Source organism: Hibiscus syriacus, unplaced genomic scaffold (assembly GCF_006381635.1).
Source record: "Hibiscus syriacus cultivar Baekdansim isolate YM2019G1 unplaced genomic scaffold, ASM638163v2 tig00110019_pilon, whole genome shotgun sequence".
NCBI classification, from domain to species: Eukaryota; Viridiplantae; Streptophyta; class Magnoliopsida; order Malvales; family Malvaceae; genus Hibiscus; species Hibiscus syriacus.
In genome coordinates this window covers 152,142-172,500 of record NW_024062567.1, presented here as the reverse complement: position 1 = coordinate 172,500, position 20,359 = coordinate 152,142, and the positions used below count along the sequence as shown (strand labels likewise).

Sequence of the window (20,359 nt, the reverse complement as noted above, 5' to 3'; positions counted from 1 at the left end):
TTGGCAAATCCAAAAAAGTTGGTTAAAATCGTATATTATAAGGCATTTTTGGTCACTGAGGCGATTTTCTCTTTAGTTAATTTATAGGTTTGTGTTTAGGGTAAATCTATGATTTGCTACCTAAGCTTGTTTTTAAAGTTCAGTTTGAAACTTAAAAGTTTTTTTTTCCATTAGATACTGCACTTAGCTTTAAAGTTTATTTTGGTGCCTATTTAAAAAAACAATTAGTACATGAATTTGACTTTTAGTATTCACTTTTAAAATCAATTTGAATTGAAAAAACCTAAGTTTAAGTGTTAATTTAAATAAAAAAAATCAAGTACCTAGTCATACCAACAACAACAAAACAACTTATAATTTGAGATGTCTTTGTTTGTTCAACATGAGATGCTTTTAAAACTCTCCAGTGTTAAAGAGAGAACATAAAGCGGTCTCTACTAGTCATTTAGGGATGGCTTCGTCCGTCAACCATAAACAACCTAAACTGGAGTACTTCACTTATTAAAAGACACGGAACTCCGTCCAAATTAAATGAGATGACTTTGTAAAAACATGAATACAATGGTTTACTAATAAAGCTAAACCTAAACAAGACAATTGATGGATACCCTCCAAGTAGATATGACAAGATAAACTTAGATTATCAGGAACCTAACATTATCATCTTGCATCCTATGTATCGAATAGTACATTCAATCAAAATTCAGATATTTGTTATTTTAGATAGAAAAAACTTTTAATCACTCAAAATATCGAACAGTCTTCCCATATCAACTATTGATTTGTTGAGATTAGCCTCTTGTGGTTATTATTTTCCCTCTATCTTCATACATTACACGGTAAAGAAAATCTTCTTTTTTCTAAGCAAGAAAGTTAATCAAGAAACCATACAATTAAGATATACACCTCTTCTTAGCCTATCCTTCTCTGAAGAAGAAATAAATTAATCATGAACCTCTTCTTAGCCTATCCTTCTCTGAGACCACTCGGCATCAGAGAACACCACAAACCTCATGACTTAGGATAGAGCATGGCATAGTGATTTGTATGCATCCACGCACTGCTTAAATTTCTCTGCCCATCTCCTGCATACAGCTCCACTAAATTAAGTACAAATTCACACACAATGACGACCCAAAAAAATGTATATGATAAAACCATAGATTAAATCCATAAAAAAATTGTTTGGATTTGGATGAGCAGCCAATAATTTTCTTTTTTGAAATTCTAACCTACCTGCAAAGGACCTTGATGCTTATCAGGATGCCACTTCAAAGCTGATATGCGGAAGCTGCAACGACAATTTTAATGACTTTAGAATACATGCATGAAAAGAACTGGAATAAGTGGGAAACATAAATACGTAATGTTTAATCTTCAAGATGACAGGCCTCTCAATATCGAGTTCATACGCGTTCTTAACATCTTCAATCTTTAAGGGGCCTGTTTGAGGCAAACCAAGGATTTCTCTATCAGAACATGATCCTACAGAATATGGCTCATCATCCTCATCAGACTCGGCATCACTAGCACCCTCCCACCCTCTCGTTCTTTGATTTGTCCAGCCTGATTTTTCTCGCCACTCAAATCCAGATTCTGGATTCTTGAAAGAATGACCTTCCCCAGAAGACCAAGTATACCATTTGTTCCCAAATTTAGATTGGAAGATTCTCTCAGGATGATCAAATTCCTCAGAGAACTCTCTTTTTAACTTTCCTGGGCCATGTAACCAAGGACAATAAAGTTTTCAAATGCAGAAGCAATTTCTCCCATAAAGGAGGCATTTTTTCAAGTTCATTTCGAGAAACAATAAAGAAGGAAGCTCACTTTTAACTTTTTTGTGGTTAGATTTCTGAACATGTTGTCCAGAAAACCTTGACCGCCGCTTCTTATCAGAACCATCTGAATCCTGGCCTTCTGTCCCTCAAATTTCCATTTTGGAACTTCATCCTGGATAAAAGACAAAGGCATAACTTATATTATATTTCAGGTACTAATGAAAAATGTAAGCTCATCTTTTGGTACACTGTAACACAGAAGATACAAGGCATTCAGGTTTTATATACATCATTTGAGTCCAATGGTTTCCAGGTAAATAAATAAAGTCTGGCTTTATGTACGTTTGAGTCAAACGTTTCTTGGTAAATAAAAAAATTCAAGCTTTACATGCTTATTAAGTCCATTGAATTTTAAGAAAATTCAACTTACCATCACTCATCACAAAACAACTGCACCTCAGTTTTTCAAAGGCCTAACTTAATCAAAAGCTTCTACTATACCTCAACACTAGATGCACACTTTATGGGAATATTCTATGAACCATAAACTTAAGAATTTTTATTAAAAATAAATGACAGAAATGCCAATAACGAAGACACTAAAACTAATTCCAAGGCTTGCACCTAAAATTGGAGTAAAACTATAGGTGTCAAAATATTTCCAAAATTGAATCATTGGTCCATTATTTCCAAAATATTTGAAAAACTCCTTAATAGATTAGAATAAGCAAATAAAATTGGAGTAAAACTATAGGTGTCAAACGGGAGAGTCGGGTTTGGTTTGAGTCACGTAACTTCAGTTAGGGAAGAAAATCGAGTTCCGCTCAGTTCAGGCTTAGGTTGTCTGGGTTCAAATTGTTTAATTTAAAGTAAAATCAGTTTAATGCAGGTTACAATTTTAGTTCATTCAGGTCAAAATCATCTCTGAATCAGGCTATTTTAGGTTCATTTGGATTGTTGACTTCTATGGTCAAATCAAGTTAGGTCAACTTCAGATTCCAGTAACTGGGAAGGTTTACAGGTTAGGGTTAAGTTTTGACAGCTCTAAACAAAAATGCATAAAAACCAACAATAATATACAATCTAACTACAATAATAACTATAATATAACAATACATCAGGAAGACTGAAGTTCAAATCTTGAATAAGAACAGGGTTCTACATCAAGCAGGAGTCCAGAAATGTTTACCTGGAATGAAACCTTTGAGCAACCGCTATTATGGAGAAGATGTTTTAGAGCTGTCTTTGTGTCAGCACGCTTTTGATGTACTGTATATCTTATGTAGTTCTGCAATAATGTTTGAAATATCAGAGAGCTTCTCTCTTTTTCTTTTCTTAAAAAAGAAAGAACAAATAAAGTAGGAAGGAAACTGCCAGAAGATGACAAAAGAGTTCATAACAAAGTTACTTAGGTAGTATGAAATTAACAAATAGCAAAGTAATAAGCCATTAGAAGATGAGGTCCATCATCTGGTCACATGAACATTCAAATAATCATGGCGATTCCTGTCCTGAGATGTACAAGGTGTTTATTGCATTAAAGATTGCTAGGAATGTTCCTGGTCCAAATATAGATAACTGTTTCGGCAATTGAGGTTGAAGAAAAGATCTAGAAATGGATAGTATAGCTCGAGCATACAGACTTGACCTGGAATTTAGTCTACTAAAAGTTCTGAACGATTACCAATCTAAAGACATTCATATGATATACTAGGAAGAAGATAATTAAAAGATGCATGCACTTAATTACACAAAATAGACTCCCAAAAACTGCATACCTTAGTTGTTTGTTGTTTACTTCTTTCATCCTGCAAAAAAGGTTTAATTGCTAAGTTTTCTCATCAATGCAAGGCATATACAATTTATCCGACTTCCTAAACAAAACAAAACAAGAAAAGGTTGCAATTGATGGTGCTCCAGAGTGGGAAAAAGGGAGAAATACTTATTCACATAGAAGATGACTTAGTTTGATAAGAATCAAGAACAACCAATATGGGGCAAGAGGTTGAAAATAGCAGAAACTAACAACATTATTTTACATTAGCATTCAGAGAAAAGGACGTCATGCCACAAATTAAAGCTATTCAAGAACTTGAAATTTCAAAAATCCTATTTAAAGCTATTCAAACTCACCCACAGACAGCACTAAGCAGATGAGAATATTTATTTTTGTATAAACCGCAGAAAAAGGAAAGAAAATTGAACTGACAAAATTCCATTTGCTCTTCCATTTTACTTAATCCCGGATTGTTGAGATCATCATTTCGCATAGGAGTTGAGACTCTATCCAAGTTTTTTTTGGCCTAATACCTCAAGCGAGTTAATTATTTAGGGTATGAGGTCAACATGGATTTTATTTTAGAAACTATGTGGGCTCAATATCCAATTTAGTGCATCTTGATCCAAGTCCATTTTAGCTCAATACCTTAAATAATTAACCCGTTTAAGGTTTTAGGGGGAAAAACCCTATCGATTCAATTTTGAACTCAAACAGGCCTTTTGTTTCGATCAATAAGCTCAATTGTTTTATCCATGGAGTCCAAACCTAATATCCAATTTATTGCGTCTTGGTTCAAGTCCATTCTAGAGTCACATTGGTTAGGTCGTGTGGGTGGGTTACATCATATGAGTCGTAGGATGGGAGTTACTTATATAGGGCTCTGCAATGGCCCATGAACAACAAAGGATCCAATCCAACACCAAAAATCCTTACTTTCTTCTTGAGAGATGCAAATTCTTTTCTTTTTACCACCCAAAGCTCCCTCTGTATCGATTCGTGAAGAGAGCGGGTTTTGTCTTGACTTCATCGATTATGCAGATACCCAGATGTCCAAACTTGTTGCTACTCAAGAATTCATTGCTTCTAGCTTTGTCACCATCAAAACCAACCACTACAATTGCTGCTGCCCTCGTTGCTTCGTTTCATTCTACGCCTGTTACCTGTGAAAAATGGAAGAGCAAATGGAATTTTGTCAGTTCAATTTTCTTTCCTTTTTCTGCGGTTTATACAAAAATAAATATTCTCATCTGCTTAGTGCTGTCTGTGGGTGAGTTTGAATAGCTTTAAATAGGATTTTTGAAATTTCAAGTTCTTGAATAGCTTTAATTTGTGGCATGACGTCCTTTTCTCTGAATGCTAATGTAAAATAATGTTGTTAGTTTCTGCTATTTTCAACCTCTTGCCCCATATTGGTTGTTCTTGATTCTTATCAAACTAAGTCATCTTCTATGTGAATAAGTATTTCTCCCTTTTTCCCACTCTGGAGCACCATCAATTGCAACCTTTTCTTGTTTTGTTTTGTTTAGGAAGTCGGATAAATTGTATATGCCTTGCATTGATGAGAAAACTTAGCAATTAAACCTATTTTTGCAGGATGAAAGAAGTAAACAACAAACAACTAAGGTATGCAGTTTTTTGGGAGTCTATTTTGTGTAATTAAGTGCATGCATCTTTTAATTATCTTCTTCCTAGTATATCATATATGAATGTCTTTAGATTGGTAATCGTTTCAGAACTTTTAGTAGACTAAATTCCAGGTCAAGTCTGTATGCTCGAGCTATACTATCCATTTCTAGATCTTTTCTTCAACCTCAATTGCCGAAACAGTTATCTTATATTTGGACCAGGAACATTCCTAGCAATCTTTAATGCAATAAACACCTTGTACATCTCAGGACAGGAATCGCCATGATTTATTTGAATGTTCATGTTGACCAGATGATGGACCTCATCTTCTAATGGCTTATTTACTTTGCTATTTGTTAATTTCATACTACCTAAGTAACTTTGTTATGAACTCTTTTGTCATCTTCTGGCAGTTTCCTTCCTACTTTATTTGTTCTTTCTTTTTTTAAGAAAAGAAAAAGAGAGAAGCTCTCTGATATTTCAAACATTATTGCAGAGCTACATAAGATATACAGTACATCAAAAGCGTGCTGACACAAAGACAGCTCTAAAACATCTTCTCCATAATAGCGGTTGCTCAAAGGTTTCATTCCAGGTAAACATTTCTGGACTCCTGCTTGATGTAGAACCCTGTTCTTATTCAAGATTTGAACTTCAGTCTTCCTGATGTATTGTTTATATTATAGTTATTATTGTGTAGTTAGATTGTGATATAATTTATTGTTGGTTTTTATGCATTTTTGTTTAGAGCTGTCAAAACTTAACCCTAACCTGTAAACCTTCCCAGTTACTGGAATCTGAAGTTGACCTAACTTGATTTGACCATAGAAGTCAACAATCCAAATGAACCTAAAATAGCCTGATTCAGAGATGATTTTGACCTGAATGAACTAAAATTGTAACCTGCATTAAACTGATTTTACTTTAAAATTAAACAATTTGAACCCCAGACAACCTAAGCCTGAACTGAGCGGAACTCGATTTTCTTCCCTAACTGAAGTTACGTGACTCAAACCAAACCCGACTCTCCCGTTTGACACCTATAGTTTTACTCCAATTTTATTTGCTTATTCTAATCTATTAAGGAGTTTTTCAAATATTTTGGAAATAATGGACCAATGATTCAATTTTGGAAATATTTTGACACCTATAGTTTTACTCCAATTTTAGGTGCAAGCCTTGGAATTAGTTTTAGTGTCTTCGTTATTGGCATTTCTGTCATTTATATTTTAATAAAAATTCTTAAGTTTATGGTTCATAGAATATTCCCATAAAGTGTGCATCTAGTGTTGAGGTATAGTAGAAGCTTTTGATTTAAGTTAGGCCTTTGAAAAACTGAGGTTGCAGTTGTTTTTGTGATGAGTGATGGTAAGTTGAATTTTCTTAAAATTCAATGGACTTAATAAGCATGTAAAGCTTGAATTTTTTTTATTTACCAAGAAACGTTTGACTCAAACGTACATAAAGCCAGACTTTTATTATTTACCTGGAAACCATTGGACTCAAATGATATATAAAACCTGAATGCCTTGTATCTTCTGTGTTACAGTGTACCAAAAGATTGAGCTTACATTTTTCATTAGTACCTGAAATTATAATATAAGTTATGCCTTTGTCTTTTATCCAGGATGAAGTTCCAAAATGGAAATTTGAGGGGACAGAAGGCCAGGATTCAGATGGTTCTGATAAGAAGCGGCGGTCAAGGTTTTCTGGACAACATGTTCAGAAATCTAACCACAAAAAAGTTAAAAGTGAGCTTCCTTCTTTTATTGTTTCTCGAAATGAAACTTGAAAAAATGCCTCCTTTATGGGAGAATTTGCTTCTGCATTTGAAAACTTTATTGTCCTTGGTTACATGGCCCAGGAAAGTTAAAAAGAGAGAGTTTCTCTGAGGAATTTGATCATCCTGAGAGAATCTTCCAATCTAAATTTGGGAACAAATGGTATACTTGGTCTTCTGGGGAAGGTCATTCTTTCAAGAATCCAGAATCTGGATTTGAGTGGCGAGAAAAATCAGGCTGGACAAATCAAAGAACGAGAGGGTGGGAGGGTGCTAGTGATGCCGAGTCTGATGAGGATGATGAGCCATATTCTGTAGGATCATGTTCTGATAGAGAAATCCTTGGTTTGCCTCAAACAGGCCCCTTAAAGATTGAAGATGTTAAGAACGCGTATGAACTCGATATTTGAGAGGCCTGTCATCTTGAAGATTAAACATTACGTATTTATGTTTCCCACTTATTCCAGTTCTTTTTCATGCATGTATTCTAAAGTCATTAAAATTGTCGTTGCAGCTTCCGCATATCAGCTTTGAAGTGGCATCCTGATAAGCATCAAGGTCCTTTGCAGGTAGGTTAGAATTTCCAAAAAAGAAAATTATTGGCTGCTCATCCAAATCCAAACAATTTTTTTATGGATTTTAATCTATGGTTTTATCATATACATTTTTTGGGTCTGTCATTGTGTGTGAATTTGTACTTAATTTAGTGGAGCTGTATGCAGGAGATGGGCGAAGAGAAATTTAAGCAGTGCGTGGATGCATACAAATCACTATGCCATGCTCTATCCTAAGTCATGAGGTTTGTGGTGTTCTCTGATGCCGAGTGGTCTCAGAGAAGGATAGGCTAAGAAGAGGTTCATGATTAATTTATTTCTTCTTCAGAGAAGGATAGGCTAAGAAGAGGTGTATATCTTAATTTGTATGGTTTCTTGATTAACTTTCTTGCTTAGAAAAAAGAAGATTTTCTTTACCGTGTAATGTATGAAGATAGAGGGAAAATAATAACCACAAGAGGCTAATCTCAACAAATCAATAGTTATTGATATGGGAAGACTGTTCGATATTTTGAGTGATTAAAAGTTTTTTCTATATCTAAAATAACAAATATCATGAATTTTGATTGAATGTACTATTCGATACATAGGATGCAAGATGATAATGTTAGGTTATCCTGATAATCTAAGTTTATTCTTGTCATATCTACTTGGAGGGTATCCATCAATTGTCTTGTTTCTAGGTTTAGCTTTATTAGTAAACCATTGTATTCATGTTTTTACAAAGTCATCTCATTTAATTTGGACGGAGTTCCGTGTCTTTTAATAAAGTGAAGTACTCCAGTTTAGGTTGTTTATGGTTGAACGGACGAAGCCATCCCTAAATGACTAGTAGAGACCGCTTTATGTTCTCTCTTTAACACTGGAGAGTTTTAAAAGCATCTCATGTTTGAACAAACAAAGACATCTCAAATTATAAGTTGTTTTGTTGTTGTTGGTATGACTAGGTACTTGATTTTTTTTTATTTAAATTAACACTTAAACTTAGGTTTTTTCAATTCAAATTGATTTTAAAAAGTGAATACTAAAAAGTCAAATTCATGTACTAATTGTTTTTTTTAAATAGGCACCAAAATAAACTTTAAAGCTAAGTGCAAGTATCTAATTGGAAAAAAAAAACTTTTAAGTTTCAAACTGAACTTTAAAAACAAGCTTAGGTAGCAAATCATAGATTTACCCTAAACACAAACCTATAAATTAACTAAAGAGAAAATCGCCTCAGTGACCAAAAATGCCTTATAATATACGATTTTAACCAACTTTTTTTGGATTTGCCAAAATGACCAACAAAATCGCAACGCGATCCCCAGAATCGCAAATCAGTTTCCAAAATCGCAACGCGATTCTTGAAAATCGCAATGCGATAGTACAAATTCGCATTGCGATTTTCCAGAATCGCAACGCGAATATGAAAATCGCAACGCGAACACATAAATCGCAACGCGTATCTGTAAATCGCAACGTGTATCCGTAAATCGCAACGCGTATCCGTAAATCGCTGCAAAATGATGTTTGGTTAAGTACCTAGAATTCAATAATTTGCTGTTTGTAGGTTTTAGATGTGTAGAAAGTGTTGTTTGAGCAATTGTTTGATTTCTGCAGGTTAATCTCAGAAGTGAACTGCGTGAAAATGATGTATGACTGCAAAAGTTGATTCAATAGTTTAATTGATTGTTTTTTGATTGTTTAATTGATTTGTAAAAGTTGATTCAATAGTAGATGATTGGAAATAAGAATTATTGCTTATTTTTTGATTGTTTAATTGATTTGTAAAAGATGATTTGTAAAAGTTGATTTGTGTAATTGATGCGAACATAATTCTTATTTGTGCTTGTTTAATTGATTGAAATGTAATGGTTGATTTTGTTGATTTCAATCTGCATTATGTTGAAGGCAAAAATGACTATCGCAATGCGGAAATGAAAATCGCAATGCGAAATGAAAATCGCAACGAGAGAATCACAATGCGAAATGAAAATCGCAATGCGGAAATGAAAATCGCAACGAGAGAATCGCAATGCGATTTTCATTTCGCATTGCGATTTTCATTTCCGCATTGCGATTCTCTCGTTGCGATTTTCATTTCGCATTGCGATTTTCATTTCGCATTGCGATTTTCATTTCCGCATTGCGATTTTCATGTTGGGATTTTCATTTCGCATTGCGATTCTCTCGTTGCGATTGTAATTTCCGTGTTGCGATAGTCAAATGCATGCCTAATAAGTGATAACAACTGAATAACAAGAGTTGGTTAAGTCAAAATGGTTGGCCTGAGTCATTAATTCAACTGAAAATGTTAAAAGTTCACACATAAAATCCACATAATACAACGTTTGCATTTAAAAATCACCTAAGTTAACAGTCCCAAAAGGTGAAGCCAGTTGTGATTGGGATTTTAAAGATGATTGCCTTTTGCTTGACACCATATGAGCTTTGGATTTTGATGAGGATCCATATTTTGGTAGAGGAAAAGATGATTGTGATGGCACTGGTGATCCACATGTCAACCTTGTATGACCACTTTCCTTGCACCGACTACATGTCGATCTCTTCTTCTCTTCACCCTTAGACGGTATACGATCGTGACTTTTTGGTCGGCCAGGTAGCCTTCTGTCCATGGCTGGTGGCAAAACTGTTTGTAAGTCATCTGGTATGTCCCACTCAGAAGGATGTGGAATAGGGTAGACAATCTCGGCATAAGTCTGTCGATAAACTTCTGTAGTTGATTACTACCCGCTACTGACCCAATAATACTACTTCTAGGTTCAACAACATACAATGTAACATCATCTTGTGAAACACGTAGCATTAGAGTTTCATAAGTTAACTTTTGTAAAGACAATTTTAGTTGAAGATTCATGGGTAAAGGCATATATTGTAAAACACCATGAACATTATCCCATGACCCTCCAAAACACATATCTATCCAAACATGATCAACATTAGATGATTTCATGGTTGTAAATTAATTTACTAAACAGACGAGCTGCGAAACTAAAACCTGTTGCCGGATTGGGAAGGATGTCGTTGGATATAGGAACGGATGTCGCCGGAGAGAGTGATAGATGGAGATGGAATGAGTTGCGATTTAGGGATTTAGTTTATGATTTGCTGCTGTTGCGTAGTTATATACCCAAAATTTCAGTGTTGTGATTTACAGATTCTCGTTGCGATTTACGGATTATCGTTGCGATTTACAGATTCTCGTTGCGATTTACGGATTATCGTTGCGATTTACGGATACGCGTTGCGATTTACGGATACGCATTGCGATTTACGGATACGCGTTGCTATTTACGGATACACGTTGCGATTTATGTGTTCGCGTTGCGATTTTCATATTCGCGTTGCGATTCTGGAAAATCGCAATGCGAATTTGTACTATCGCATTGCGATTTTCAAGAATCGCGTTGCGATTTTGGAAACTGATTTGCGATTCTGGGGATCGCGTTGCGATTTTGTTGGTCATTTTGGCAAATCCAAAAAAAGTTGATTAAAATCGTATATTATAAGGCATTTTTGGTCACTGAGGCGATTTTCTCTTAACTAAATGGATAAAGAGATCTGATCCCATCCCAGCTCAACTGGAACTATATACCCCCCATGAATGTGGGCTTCATTTTATTACCAAAGCTCAAAGGAAACAAACCTGGTTTGCTCCAATGTCTCATGCATTCATTTCCAACAAGCTTATCCACACCTCAACCCATCCTCCCCACTTGTTTCCTCGGCTATCCACATCCAAACAAAACATCAAACCTCACACCCTCATCTCAAACATACATCCAATGGTTACGACCAATAGATTCAGCCCCGGTTTTATCACCAAAGTCGCTGATAACAACGCTGGCTTAGTCGGCGAAGATACGCTTTCCCACCTCAAATCTCAACTCTTACAGCAACTCCAAGGTATAACCACGGCCACTTTCATCCCATTCTTTTTTAGCTTAGAATATTGAAAGTGGGTTGTTTTCTTTTGTGTATGTATTCCAAGGAATCAATAGAGGGATTTTCGGAGTAGCATCTTCTAAGAAATCTGATATTGAAGCACTGGTGAAGCTGCTTGAATCCCAGAATCCAACTCCGGATCCTACCCTGAATCTAGAAAAGGTGGAATCATATTTCTTTTTGTGGGAATAAACTGAAGGGTATGTAGTTACAGTTTTGTTTCTATAAATGGAATGAAGGTAGGTGGTTGCTGGAAGCTTGTTTACAGTTCTATTACAATCTTGGGTTCAAAGAGAACAATGCTTGGGTTGAGGGATTTCATCACCCTGGGAGAGTTTTTCCAGACCATTGATATTCAAAAGGTATTACTTGAGAAATTTCAGGTGTATTGTGTTTGTGTATATGAAACTGTGTTTGTAATGGGATTCGGGTTTTACTAACTTTTAGCATTTGGTGATGGGAAAATGGAGAGCAAAGCAGTTAACGTGATAAAATTCAATGCCAGAGGGTTGAAATTGTTGAATGGGAAGCTCACAATCGAAGCTTCCTTCGAGATTGCATCCAAATCCTTTCTTTCTTTCATGAATGCCACAAAATACAAAAAACCATGATCATGATGTTCTTGTTTGGAATTCTGCAGAGAGTGGATATACGTTATGATAATTCAACCATCACTCCTGATCAGGTAAGCTGAGGATATTTATTACACCAAGTGATGTAACATAGTTGATCCTAACTTGAAGCTTTGATTTGTTTGAGAAACCATAGCTGATGAACGTGTTTCCAAAAAATTACGATCTGCTGCTTGGAATCTTCAATCCAGAGGGGTGGCTGGAGATAACGTATCCTTCTACCTAGTGCAGTTCATTAATATTGTAAAACTTGAGAGAGGTGGTTGTTCCTTGAGTTTGAAACTGCAGATATGTAGATGATACGATGAGGATAGGAAGAGATGACAAAGGGAACCTCTTCATTTTACAAAGATCTGAACAAGACAGTCTAGCTCTACACATCAATTTCTGATTTTATGTAGCATCCCATCTATATACATAAGCATCAATGCAGTTGAAGTTGTTGATCTCTAGACTTCAGCTTTCCCAAGGAACATCGCTTGCTGATGATGGCTTAAGTTTCCAATAGCATCATCATCGACTTTGTTAGCCTTTGATTTTGTTGGAGTTTCTCATCTGATCGTGATTGTTGATTAATTAATCTTTTGATTCATTTTCCTAGGAAAAATTACTCTTGTTGTTCTCATTATACAAATGATATTACTAATTTGGTTACAAACAGGTTATTATTTCTCTAAAAGTTACAATTTATTCCATGAACTAAAATAGGCAAAAACATATCAAAGGTCAAAAAAATCAATATAGTCCTCAAACATGACAGATGGATTATAATATCAGTATCGTAAACTGTTACGTTAGTATTGTAACAATCAACGACAAAAACCATTGATTAAATGTCACATTTAGTTTGTTTTATGAGTTGGAAGATTACATTAAGAAAAAAAATATGATGGTTACATTTTTTTTTTCAAAAGTACAGGGACTCTTAACCATTAAAATATTATCACGTTAAAATTGAAACAAAAATATCTATATAATTTTAGTTCCAAAATTTATATATTCTATCATTTTGCCCCGAACTTTAATATTTGATGGATAGCAATGTTCAATTTTAATACAAGTTCAAATACTAATATTCAAATGGTTTGCAGATAAAAAGTAGATTAAAAAACTTTGATAAATTTATAAATTTGAATTCAAATAATTCAAAATTTACAGATATTCCGACCCATTACCATTTCTATATTCAACCATACAATACACTTACAATGTGGAACATGCTGTCATTAAATAACTGTCACTCAGGCCTGGCATACCCATCTTTCAATCATTGGCTTCAATGTCCATAACAATAATTAATCACAACTAAGCTGACATAATTCTCATTCTAACGCATGCATTAAAACAAACCACGTTCTTCACAATTAGGAGAAAAAGGTTCACATCAAGACTTCAAAACCGAGTTCAAATATAATTTCTGCATCAACTTTTAATTTTGTTCATACAACAGCTATTAACATTAATGTTCTAAATTTTAATTTGAATATGAAAATTTGAGAAAAATATAATAAAGAAGCATCACACTCACTCTCCGGCTACAAACATGGTTGAAAGATGCATTGAAAAGATGAAAAGAAAGCACCAATTGTCCTGCCCACCACCACCCCCAGAAGGCCATCATCTCTATCACAGTGACACCAGCGGGATTCACAAGTCATAACAGACAAACGGCTTACATCCATTTCCCCACATAAACCAGACTTTGAGCTCACTTGACACAGGACACGAGAAACCAACTAAACATTAAATGTAACTCACCGTCAAATCACTTGCAGACAACTTAGAAGCACTTCCTGTTGACAATGGATGGACCAGACTCATCATACTCGCCCTTGGAAATCCACATCTGATGCAACAGGTAAAGGAAGAATGTCAGTCTTGGACAGCCAACTTACAGGAAAAGGAAAGCATGAACCAAATATGAGCAAAAATATTTCACCTGCTGGAAGGTGCTGAGTGATGCCAAGATAGATCCTCCAATCCAAACACTGTACTTCCTCTCTGGTGGAGCAACAACCTTGATCTTCATGCTGCTTGGAACAAGGGCAGTGATCTCCTTGCTCATACGGTCTGCAATACCTGGGAACATAGTCGAGCCGCCGCTAAGCACAATGTTGCCATAGAGATCCTTCCTGATATCCACATCACACATCATGATGGAGTTGTAGGTAGTTTCATGGATTCCAGCAGCTTCCATCCCGATGAGAGATGGCTGGAAGTGGACTTCAGGACAGCGAAACCTCTCAGCTCCGATAGTAATGACTTGTCCATCAGGCAACTCATAGTTCTTCTCAACAGAAGAGCTGCTCTTGGCAGTTTCCAGTTCCTGCTCGTAGTCCAGGGCCATATATGCAAGCTTCTCCTTCATGTCACGGACAATTTCCCGTTCAGCAGTGGTGGTGAACATGTAACCTCTCTCAGTAAGAATCTTCATCCATGCATCGGTAAGATCACGGCCATCAAGGTCTAGACGGAGGATGGCATGAGGAAGGGCATACCCCTCATAGATTGGCACAGTGTGAGAAACACCATCACCAGAATCCAGCACATTACCTGTTCCAAGGTCTCAGCTTGATTATTGAATAATCAATAAAAAAAAAGTGTGAAACTCAGTAAGGTCTCTATTTGAACAAACCCGTTGTACGACCACTGGCATACAATGAGAGAACAGCCTGGATAGCAACATACATGGCAGGTACATTGAAGGTCTCAAACATGATCTGAATCATCTTTTCTCTATTGGCTTTGGGATTGAGAGGTGCCTCCGTGAGAAGCAGGATGCTCCTCAGGAGCAACAAGCTCATTGTAGAATGTATGATGCCAGATCTTTTCCATATCATCCCATTTGCTGACAATACCATGCTCAATGGGATATTTCAAAGTAATAATACCTCTTTTAGATTGTGCTTCATCTCCTACATAGGCATCTGACCCATCCCAACCATGACCCCAATGTGTCGGGGTGGACCGACAATACTGGGAAAAACTGCCCTGGGAGCATCATCACCAGCAAAACCAGCCTGCGTGATAAACATAGTCATATCAACCACAACAAAGTAGCAGAATCTCCATAATGAAATAGGCAATAACGGAGAACACAACTCAGGTCTATGAATCAACTAACCTTCACCATTCCGGTTCCATTGTCACAGACGAGGGGTTGAATATCCTCAGTATCGGCCATCTTTTGCAATACTACAAAAATAACTGAGATAGTGAGTATAACAAAATAATTTGTCAACCGGGAATCTAAGGCCCTTCAAATAATCTAAACAATTAAAAATTAAAGTCTTCGGCAAATCAAGTCATGTTTTCTCTTTTAAAAAAGAGCCAGAAACGCTTACGCCAGCATTCATCTCTTCAAATACAGAAAATACACCGTAGTTGCGCAACCAAGTACAATCAATTCAAATGGTAGGCAACATTCATTTCAGGAGCATATAAGCGAGCTATACTCTATGACTCGATGAACAACATATTGAAACAAAGATCAAGATTAGAGGCTTTTCTTACGCTAAAGCTTTGGAGAAGCATTAAATTCACACAATAAAAGCATTAATCTATAATAAAGAACAAATAGGAAGATCAATTTCAAAATAAAGTAAAAAAAAGTTCTCACAAGAACTATAGAAAGCAGATCAAGGCATCAAGCTAACTAGAAAAGTAAAAATCCAGATCCAAAGAGAAGCAGATTAAGCTAACTCGAAGTCTATAAAAACCTTTAGAATTCTAGATCTCAATTCCACCATCGTGAAAACATCAGAATCTACAGATCAGTGTACTTGAAAGTAAAATGAAAGGAAAGATAGCAGATTTATCTGGATAAGAAAAGAATGAGGATGTTCCGAGAAGAAGAAGAAGGAGCAACTAAACGACGACGCTTTTATATTTTTTTTTCTCTCTGCTTCCTGCTGAAGTGGTAGTGCAGACCCAAATGTAGAGAGGGATTGAAAAGAAAGGAAGGCGATATTTATCTACCACATGAGTAGAGTGGCGAATGCGTCATTCGATTGTCATTTGTTTGTCGAATCGATTGATTTTTAATTTGGATCAACCTTTAGATAATGTCAATTCTGGTTGAATTGGTTATAAGTTTAATCAAGTATATATAAAATTATTAATATTCTCAAAAAAAAATGTCTTCTTGTTTGTTAATCTCTTCATTTAATTTTAATTTTAATTCTCAATCGTTCAATATTTTGAATTAAATCATCATTTAGAGATGATAAATCGATAATTTGACACAAATACGATACTATAATGTGTGTTAGAGTTTATTATCAAAATTTTATATTGATCTTGTATGAAAAATTTATCTATTTGATAAAGAAATAATATTTTTATTAAAAAAATATTTTCAATTTTCAATTTAATATTTTTATTAAATTTTAAAAAATATTATATAATTTTATTTGTTAAGTTTTAGACGTAATATAAATAAACTATATATTATTTTTATTACAAATCTAATATTATTTCATTTTTTTAATTATTTTCTATTAATTTTATTATAAATATATTATTTCATTTGTTTTAATTGTTTTCTATTAATTTTATTATAAATCTAATATTTTTATTACAAGTAAGATAAGTAAACTTTATTTGTTACCGTTTTCAATCTTACAATAAGATTATTACTTTTATAATCTCTTATGTAATAACATAAAACATAAGTAAAGTTTCTATTATTTTTATTATAAATCTAATATTTTTATTAGGTTTAGGGGGTCATCTTTGTCCTTGTAATAGATCAAATTTATCATTTTTGTCCCAGTCATATTTTCGCATCAATTTAGGCCTCAAAGTTGTTTAAATGCGTCAGTTTATATCTTAACTCTAACTTAAAACTCTAAATTATAAATCTCGAATTTGAGTTTAGGGTCTAGAGGTTATGTGATTATATTTTACGATTTAAGGTTTTAAGTTAAGCACAGTGTATAGAATGATACAATTGAACAACTTCAAATGTTAAAATGATGTGAAAATATGATAAGGGTGAAAGTGATAAATGAGGTCTACTGTTCAGTTAATCGATCGATGGAATAGACAAAGAGGGGGTGAATTGGCAATAAAAATTTTGGTGGAAGCTTTTGCAGAAAATTGAAAATATTTGCACATCGATTTAGAGTGGTTCTACTTTCTCAACCAAAGTCTACGTCCACTACCTTAGCTATCCACACTAAGGATTTTCCACAAATTCATTAATTTGTCTTTCTTTTGAGGACAAAGAGTAACCTTACAAATCCCTCAAGAATTATACCCCAAATTCTTGATAACACTCTCTCCCAAAGAGAACAATACAAATTTTGCAAACTTACAGGAAAATCCTCACAAGGAAATATGTTTTCACAATTCTAGAACAAAGAAAGAACACTCAAGAATAATACAATTGAGCATAACAAGTGTTCTTGAAAGCAAAAATGAATATTGAATGAAATAGGCTTGAAAATGCTCAAACTTGAGGTTTGATATTTTCTCTTTGATTCTCTCTTGATTCTTGATAATTGTTGTTTTTTATCAATGGCTTCTAAGCTTGTTTAAATACTCCTTGGATCATTTCTGAACGTTGGGGATCATTAGTGGATTTAATATAGCTGTATTGTGTGAAAACAATTAATAAAATCAGTTGGGAACGCGTGTGCATCGATGCATAGTCAAGGTGAATCGGTGCATCAAGTGTAAAATTCAAATATTTTGACCGTTGGTTGTCTAAGTGCATCGGTGCACAAATATGCTTCGATGTTTCAAAATAACCAGGGTGCATCGATGCATGTCTTGTGCATCGGTGCACTAAATGCATTCGATGTTTCAAAATATTCAGGGGTGCATCGATGCATGGCTTGTGCATCAGTGCACTAAATGCATTCGAAATTCAATTAAATTAGGAGTGCATCGATGTATGAAGTAGTGCATCGGTACATCCCTTTGAAAATTGAATTTTTTTGCTAGTTTTTGGTTCGAAATACTTTGTGAAAATTGTTTCAAAAATATTTTCAGTATAAAACACAATTTTACACTTTAGTAAGGATTGAAATTAAACTTTGAAAGACTTGGAGTAATATTTTGATATTCGAATAATTGTATTTAATATACTTAGAAAATTATTTGAAAAATCTTAAAATTCATTTATCTTAGTTTGTTATATCGAAACATCAAAATGTTTTCAACAATCTCCCCCTTTTTTATATAACAAAATATTTGAGAAAATTTAAGATTTTCTATGAAAATTATTTGTGAAATCAATTTTGAAATTACTCCCCCTTACTATAAAACATCTTCTCCCCTTTTTGTTAAATAAAAAAGACTCTATTAAAACTATTTTAAAGAAAATTTTTGTTTTGAAACATAGTCAATTAATACTTATAAATATAGCTGAAGCTGTTAAGATCACAATCAAGATAAAGGTTAGCCATTAGTTTCAGAATTCAATATTCATAATGTGAAATGGTAAAATTGGTCATAATGCAACTAATATATAAATGATGCAAAAATTAATAAACATTAAGCTTAAATTGAAAATTCAAACCAAACCAAATATATATAATAAGTTCAAACATCCAATCATCCAAAATAAAACAATCCAAAAAATCAAAATGTTTATCAATCCAAGTTCTAAATTCAATCAAAGGAAACTAAAGCAAGATAGGTCTAGTCAACCAAAGGAGGGTCGGGAGGAGGATGAGGATAACGTGCTCACATCTCGAGTGTGAGCGCATCTAAACGTTCGTTCATCTCCCATTGTTGAGCTCCCATAGCCGTGAGATGAGACTCAATGGATGCAAACCTTAGATCAAATATTTCCATAAATGATCGAAAGTAAGGAGGTATTTGATCCTCTTACTAAGCTTATTCTCCATGTTGTATTGGCTCATCATCAGATACGACATCGTCAATATCTTGCATTAGTTGTTGAAACTCGGGATAATCATCTGCAGTCGGTGCCGGAAGAGGTAGAGCACGAGAAGAGCTAGGTGTTGGAGGAGCTCGTAAAGAACTAGCTCTCGGTGTTTGCTTAGTGGGTCTATATTCCCATTGACTCGTTACCTTATCTTGTTTCCATCCGGCTTTCTTTAAGGAAGCTAGGTTGATTTGGTTTTGGAGAGGCATGGGAATGTCAACGAAGACCTTAAGCCCTAACTTGATAAAAAGATTAGAAAAAAGACAACCGTAAACTAAGGTTTCTACATTTTTGGAATGAATGACGTTTACAGTATCGACAAGCTCACCAAAGATAATTTGTGGCAAATTAATTTTCTTATTATGTTGGATACAATGTATCCACCATAAATCTATGACTCTAAGTGTAACATCCCAAATCAGAGTTAGTGACTAAAAAGTAATTTTTGGAAACTTTGTTCTCGATTTTGAAACAAGTTAAAAGTTCAAGGATTTAAATGGAAAATTTCAGTGTTATATTAAATGGTAATTATGGAAATTTTGAAGGGTATAATAGGAATTGCATAAGAAAGATTTTTATTCCTCCTTTATATAAGAGATGTCACGTGGAAAAAGGGAGAAAAGAAAATAGAAAAGTCTGGAGACTTGGTTCAACCTTCTTCTTCTTCTCTTTCCGTAAGCTCCATAGCAAAGGTAAGTTTAATTTCAACTGGTTAATTCTTGAGTTTTAAGCTTAGTTTTGATTCTTGGGGTGATAAGAAAGATTATTTAGAGATTAAAGCATGTTGAAACTTCAAAATGGATGAGTTATGAAGGATTAAATATTAAGAGTTTTTAAGTGACTTATTGGAATATAGGGAGTTAGTATATTTTGAAGTTGAATTTGACTTGTCAATGATTGAATTAAGAGATATGATGTGTTAGAAATGGATTTAGAACATGTTGAAAAATTGAGTTTAATTTTTGAATCCCAGAGGTGGATAGGATTTTGAGGTTTAAGATGAGATAAATGGGTATTAATTGGTTTAAGTAAGAGTATGTAAGTTAAGGATATGAAATGGGTTGAATTATGGCAATATTGAGCTAAGTTGCGTGATTTTCGTGCTTAAATTGGAATTCTGGACCAGTGTGCATCGGTACACATTCAATGTAACAACCCGAATTTTTACTAAAAGAATATATTTAATTGAAATTGGAGGTTAATTGAGAAAATTGGCGAAATTTTGGGGACTAAATTGAAAGATTTTAAAATTTGGAGCTTGTTTTAGAGTCAAAGAAAATTCAGGGATTAAGCCCTGAACTTACCCAAAATAATTAGGTAAGCTGGGTATTATATGTTATAAGCGTGGGGTGATTTTCTGTTC

At 34.4% G+C, this 20,359-nt stretch overlaps 3 protein-coding genes, 1 long non-coding RNA gene and 1 pseudogene across 4 annotated transcripts; 2 read left to right on the top strand and 3 right to left on the bottom strand.

Annotated features, from left to right (window-relative positions):
• Positions 1 to 1,064: 1,064 nt before the first annotated feature.
• LOC120213023 lies at positions 1,065 to 1,918 on the bottom strand (the record flags this gene model as incomplete). The annotated part of the gene is made up of 4 exons (XM_039211169.1): positions 1,065 to 1,085; positions 1,237 to 1,291; positions 1,413 to 1,716; positions 1,828 to 1,918. Coding segments are annotated over 4 exons (471 nt in total), but the record flags the coding sequence as incomplete, so codon positions are not given.
• Positions 1,919 to 1,920: 2 nt separating this feature from the next.
• Positions 1,921 to 4,043, bottom strand: LOC120213005. The gene is made up of 4 exons (XR_005524751.1): positions 3,988 to 4,043; positions 3,557 to 3,586; positions 2,968 to 3,066; positions 1,921 to 1,950 (listed from the first exon to the last, which is right to left on the bottom strand). It is a non-coding gene; the product is annotated as an uncharacterized LOC120213005 (long non-coding RNA).
• Positions 4,044 to 4,536: 493 nt separating this feature from the next.
• Positions 4,537 to 7,986, top strand: LOC120213002. The gene is made up of 7 exons (XM_039211157.1): positions 4,537 to 4,749; positions 5,152 to 5,181; positions 5,681 to 5,779; positions 6,812 to 6,935; positions 7,049 to 7,355; positions 7,479 to 7,533; positions 7,687 to 7,986. Exons 1-7 carry the CDS (start codon positions 4,591 to 4,593, stop codon positions 7,753 to 7,755), a joined length of 843 nt encoding a protein of 280 aa, XP_039067088.1. The 5' UTR covers positions 4,537 to 4,590; the 3' UTR covers positions 7,756 to 7,986.
• A 3,136-nt stretch (positions 7,987 to 11,122) lies between these two features.
• LOC120213016 (fibrillin protein 5 homolog) lies at positions 11,123 to 12,656 on the top strand. The gene is made up of 6 exons (XM_039211165.1): positions 11,123 to 11,427; positions 11,513 to 11,628; positions 11,706 to 11,828; positions 12,107 to 12,151; positions 12,235 to 12,308; positions 12,387 to 12,656. The coding sequence occupies exons 1-6, from the start codon at positions 11,181 to 11,183 to the stop codon at positions 12,487 to 12,489; spliced, it is 708 nt and encodes a 235-aa protein (XP_039067096.1). The 5' UTR covers positions 11,123 to 11,180; the 3' UTR covers positions 12,490 to 12,656.
• A 1,152-nt stretch (positions 12,657 to 13,808) lies between these two features.
• Positions 13,809 to 15,842, bottom strand: LOC120213015 (annotated as a pseudogene).
• Between the last annotated feature and the right edge of the window lie 4,517 nt (positions 15,843 to 20,359).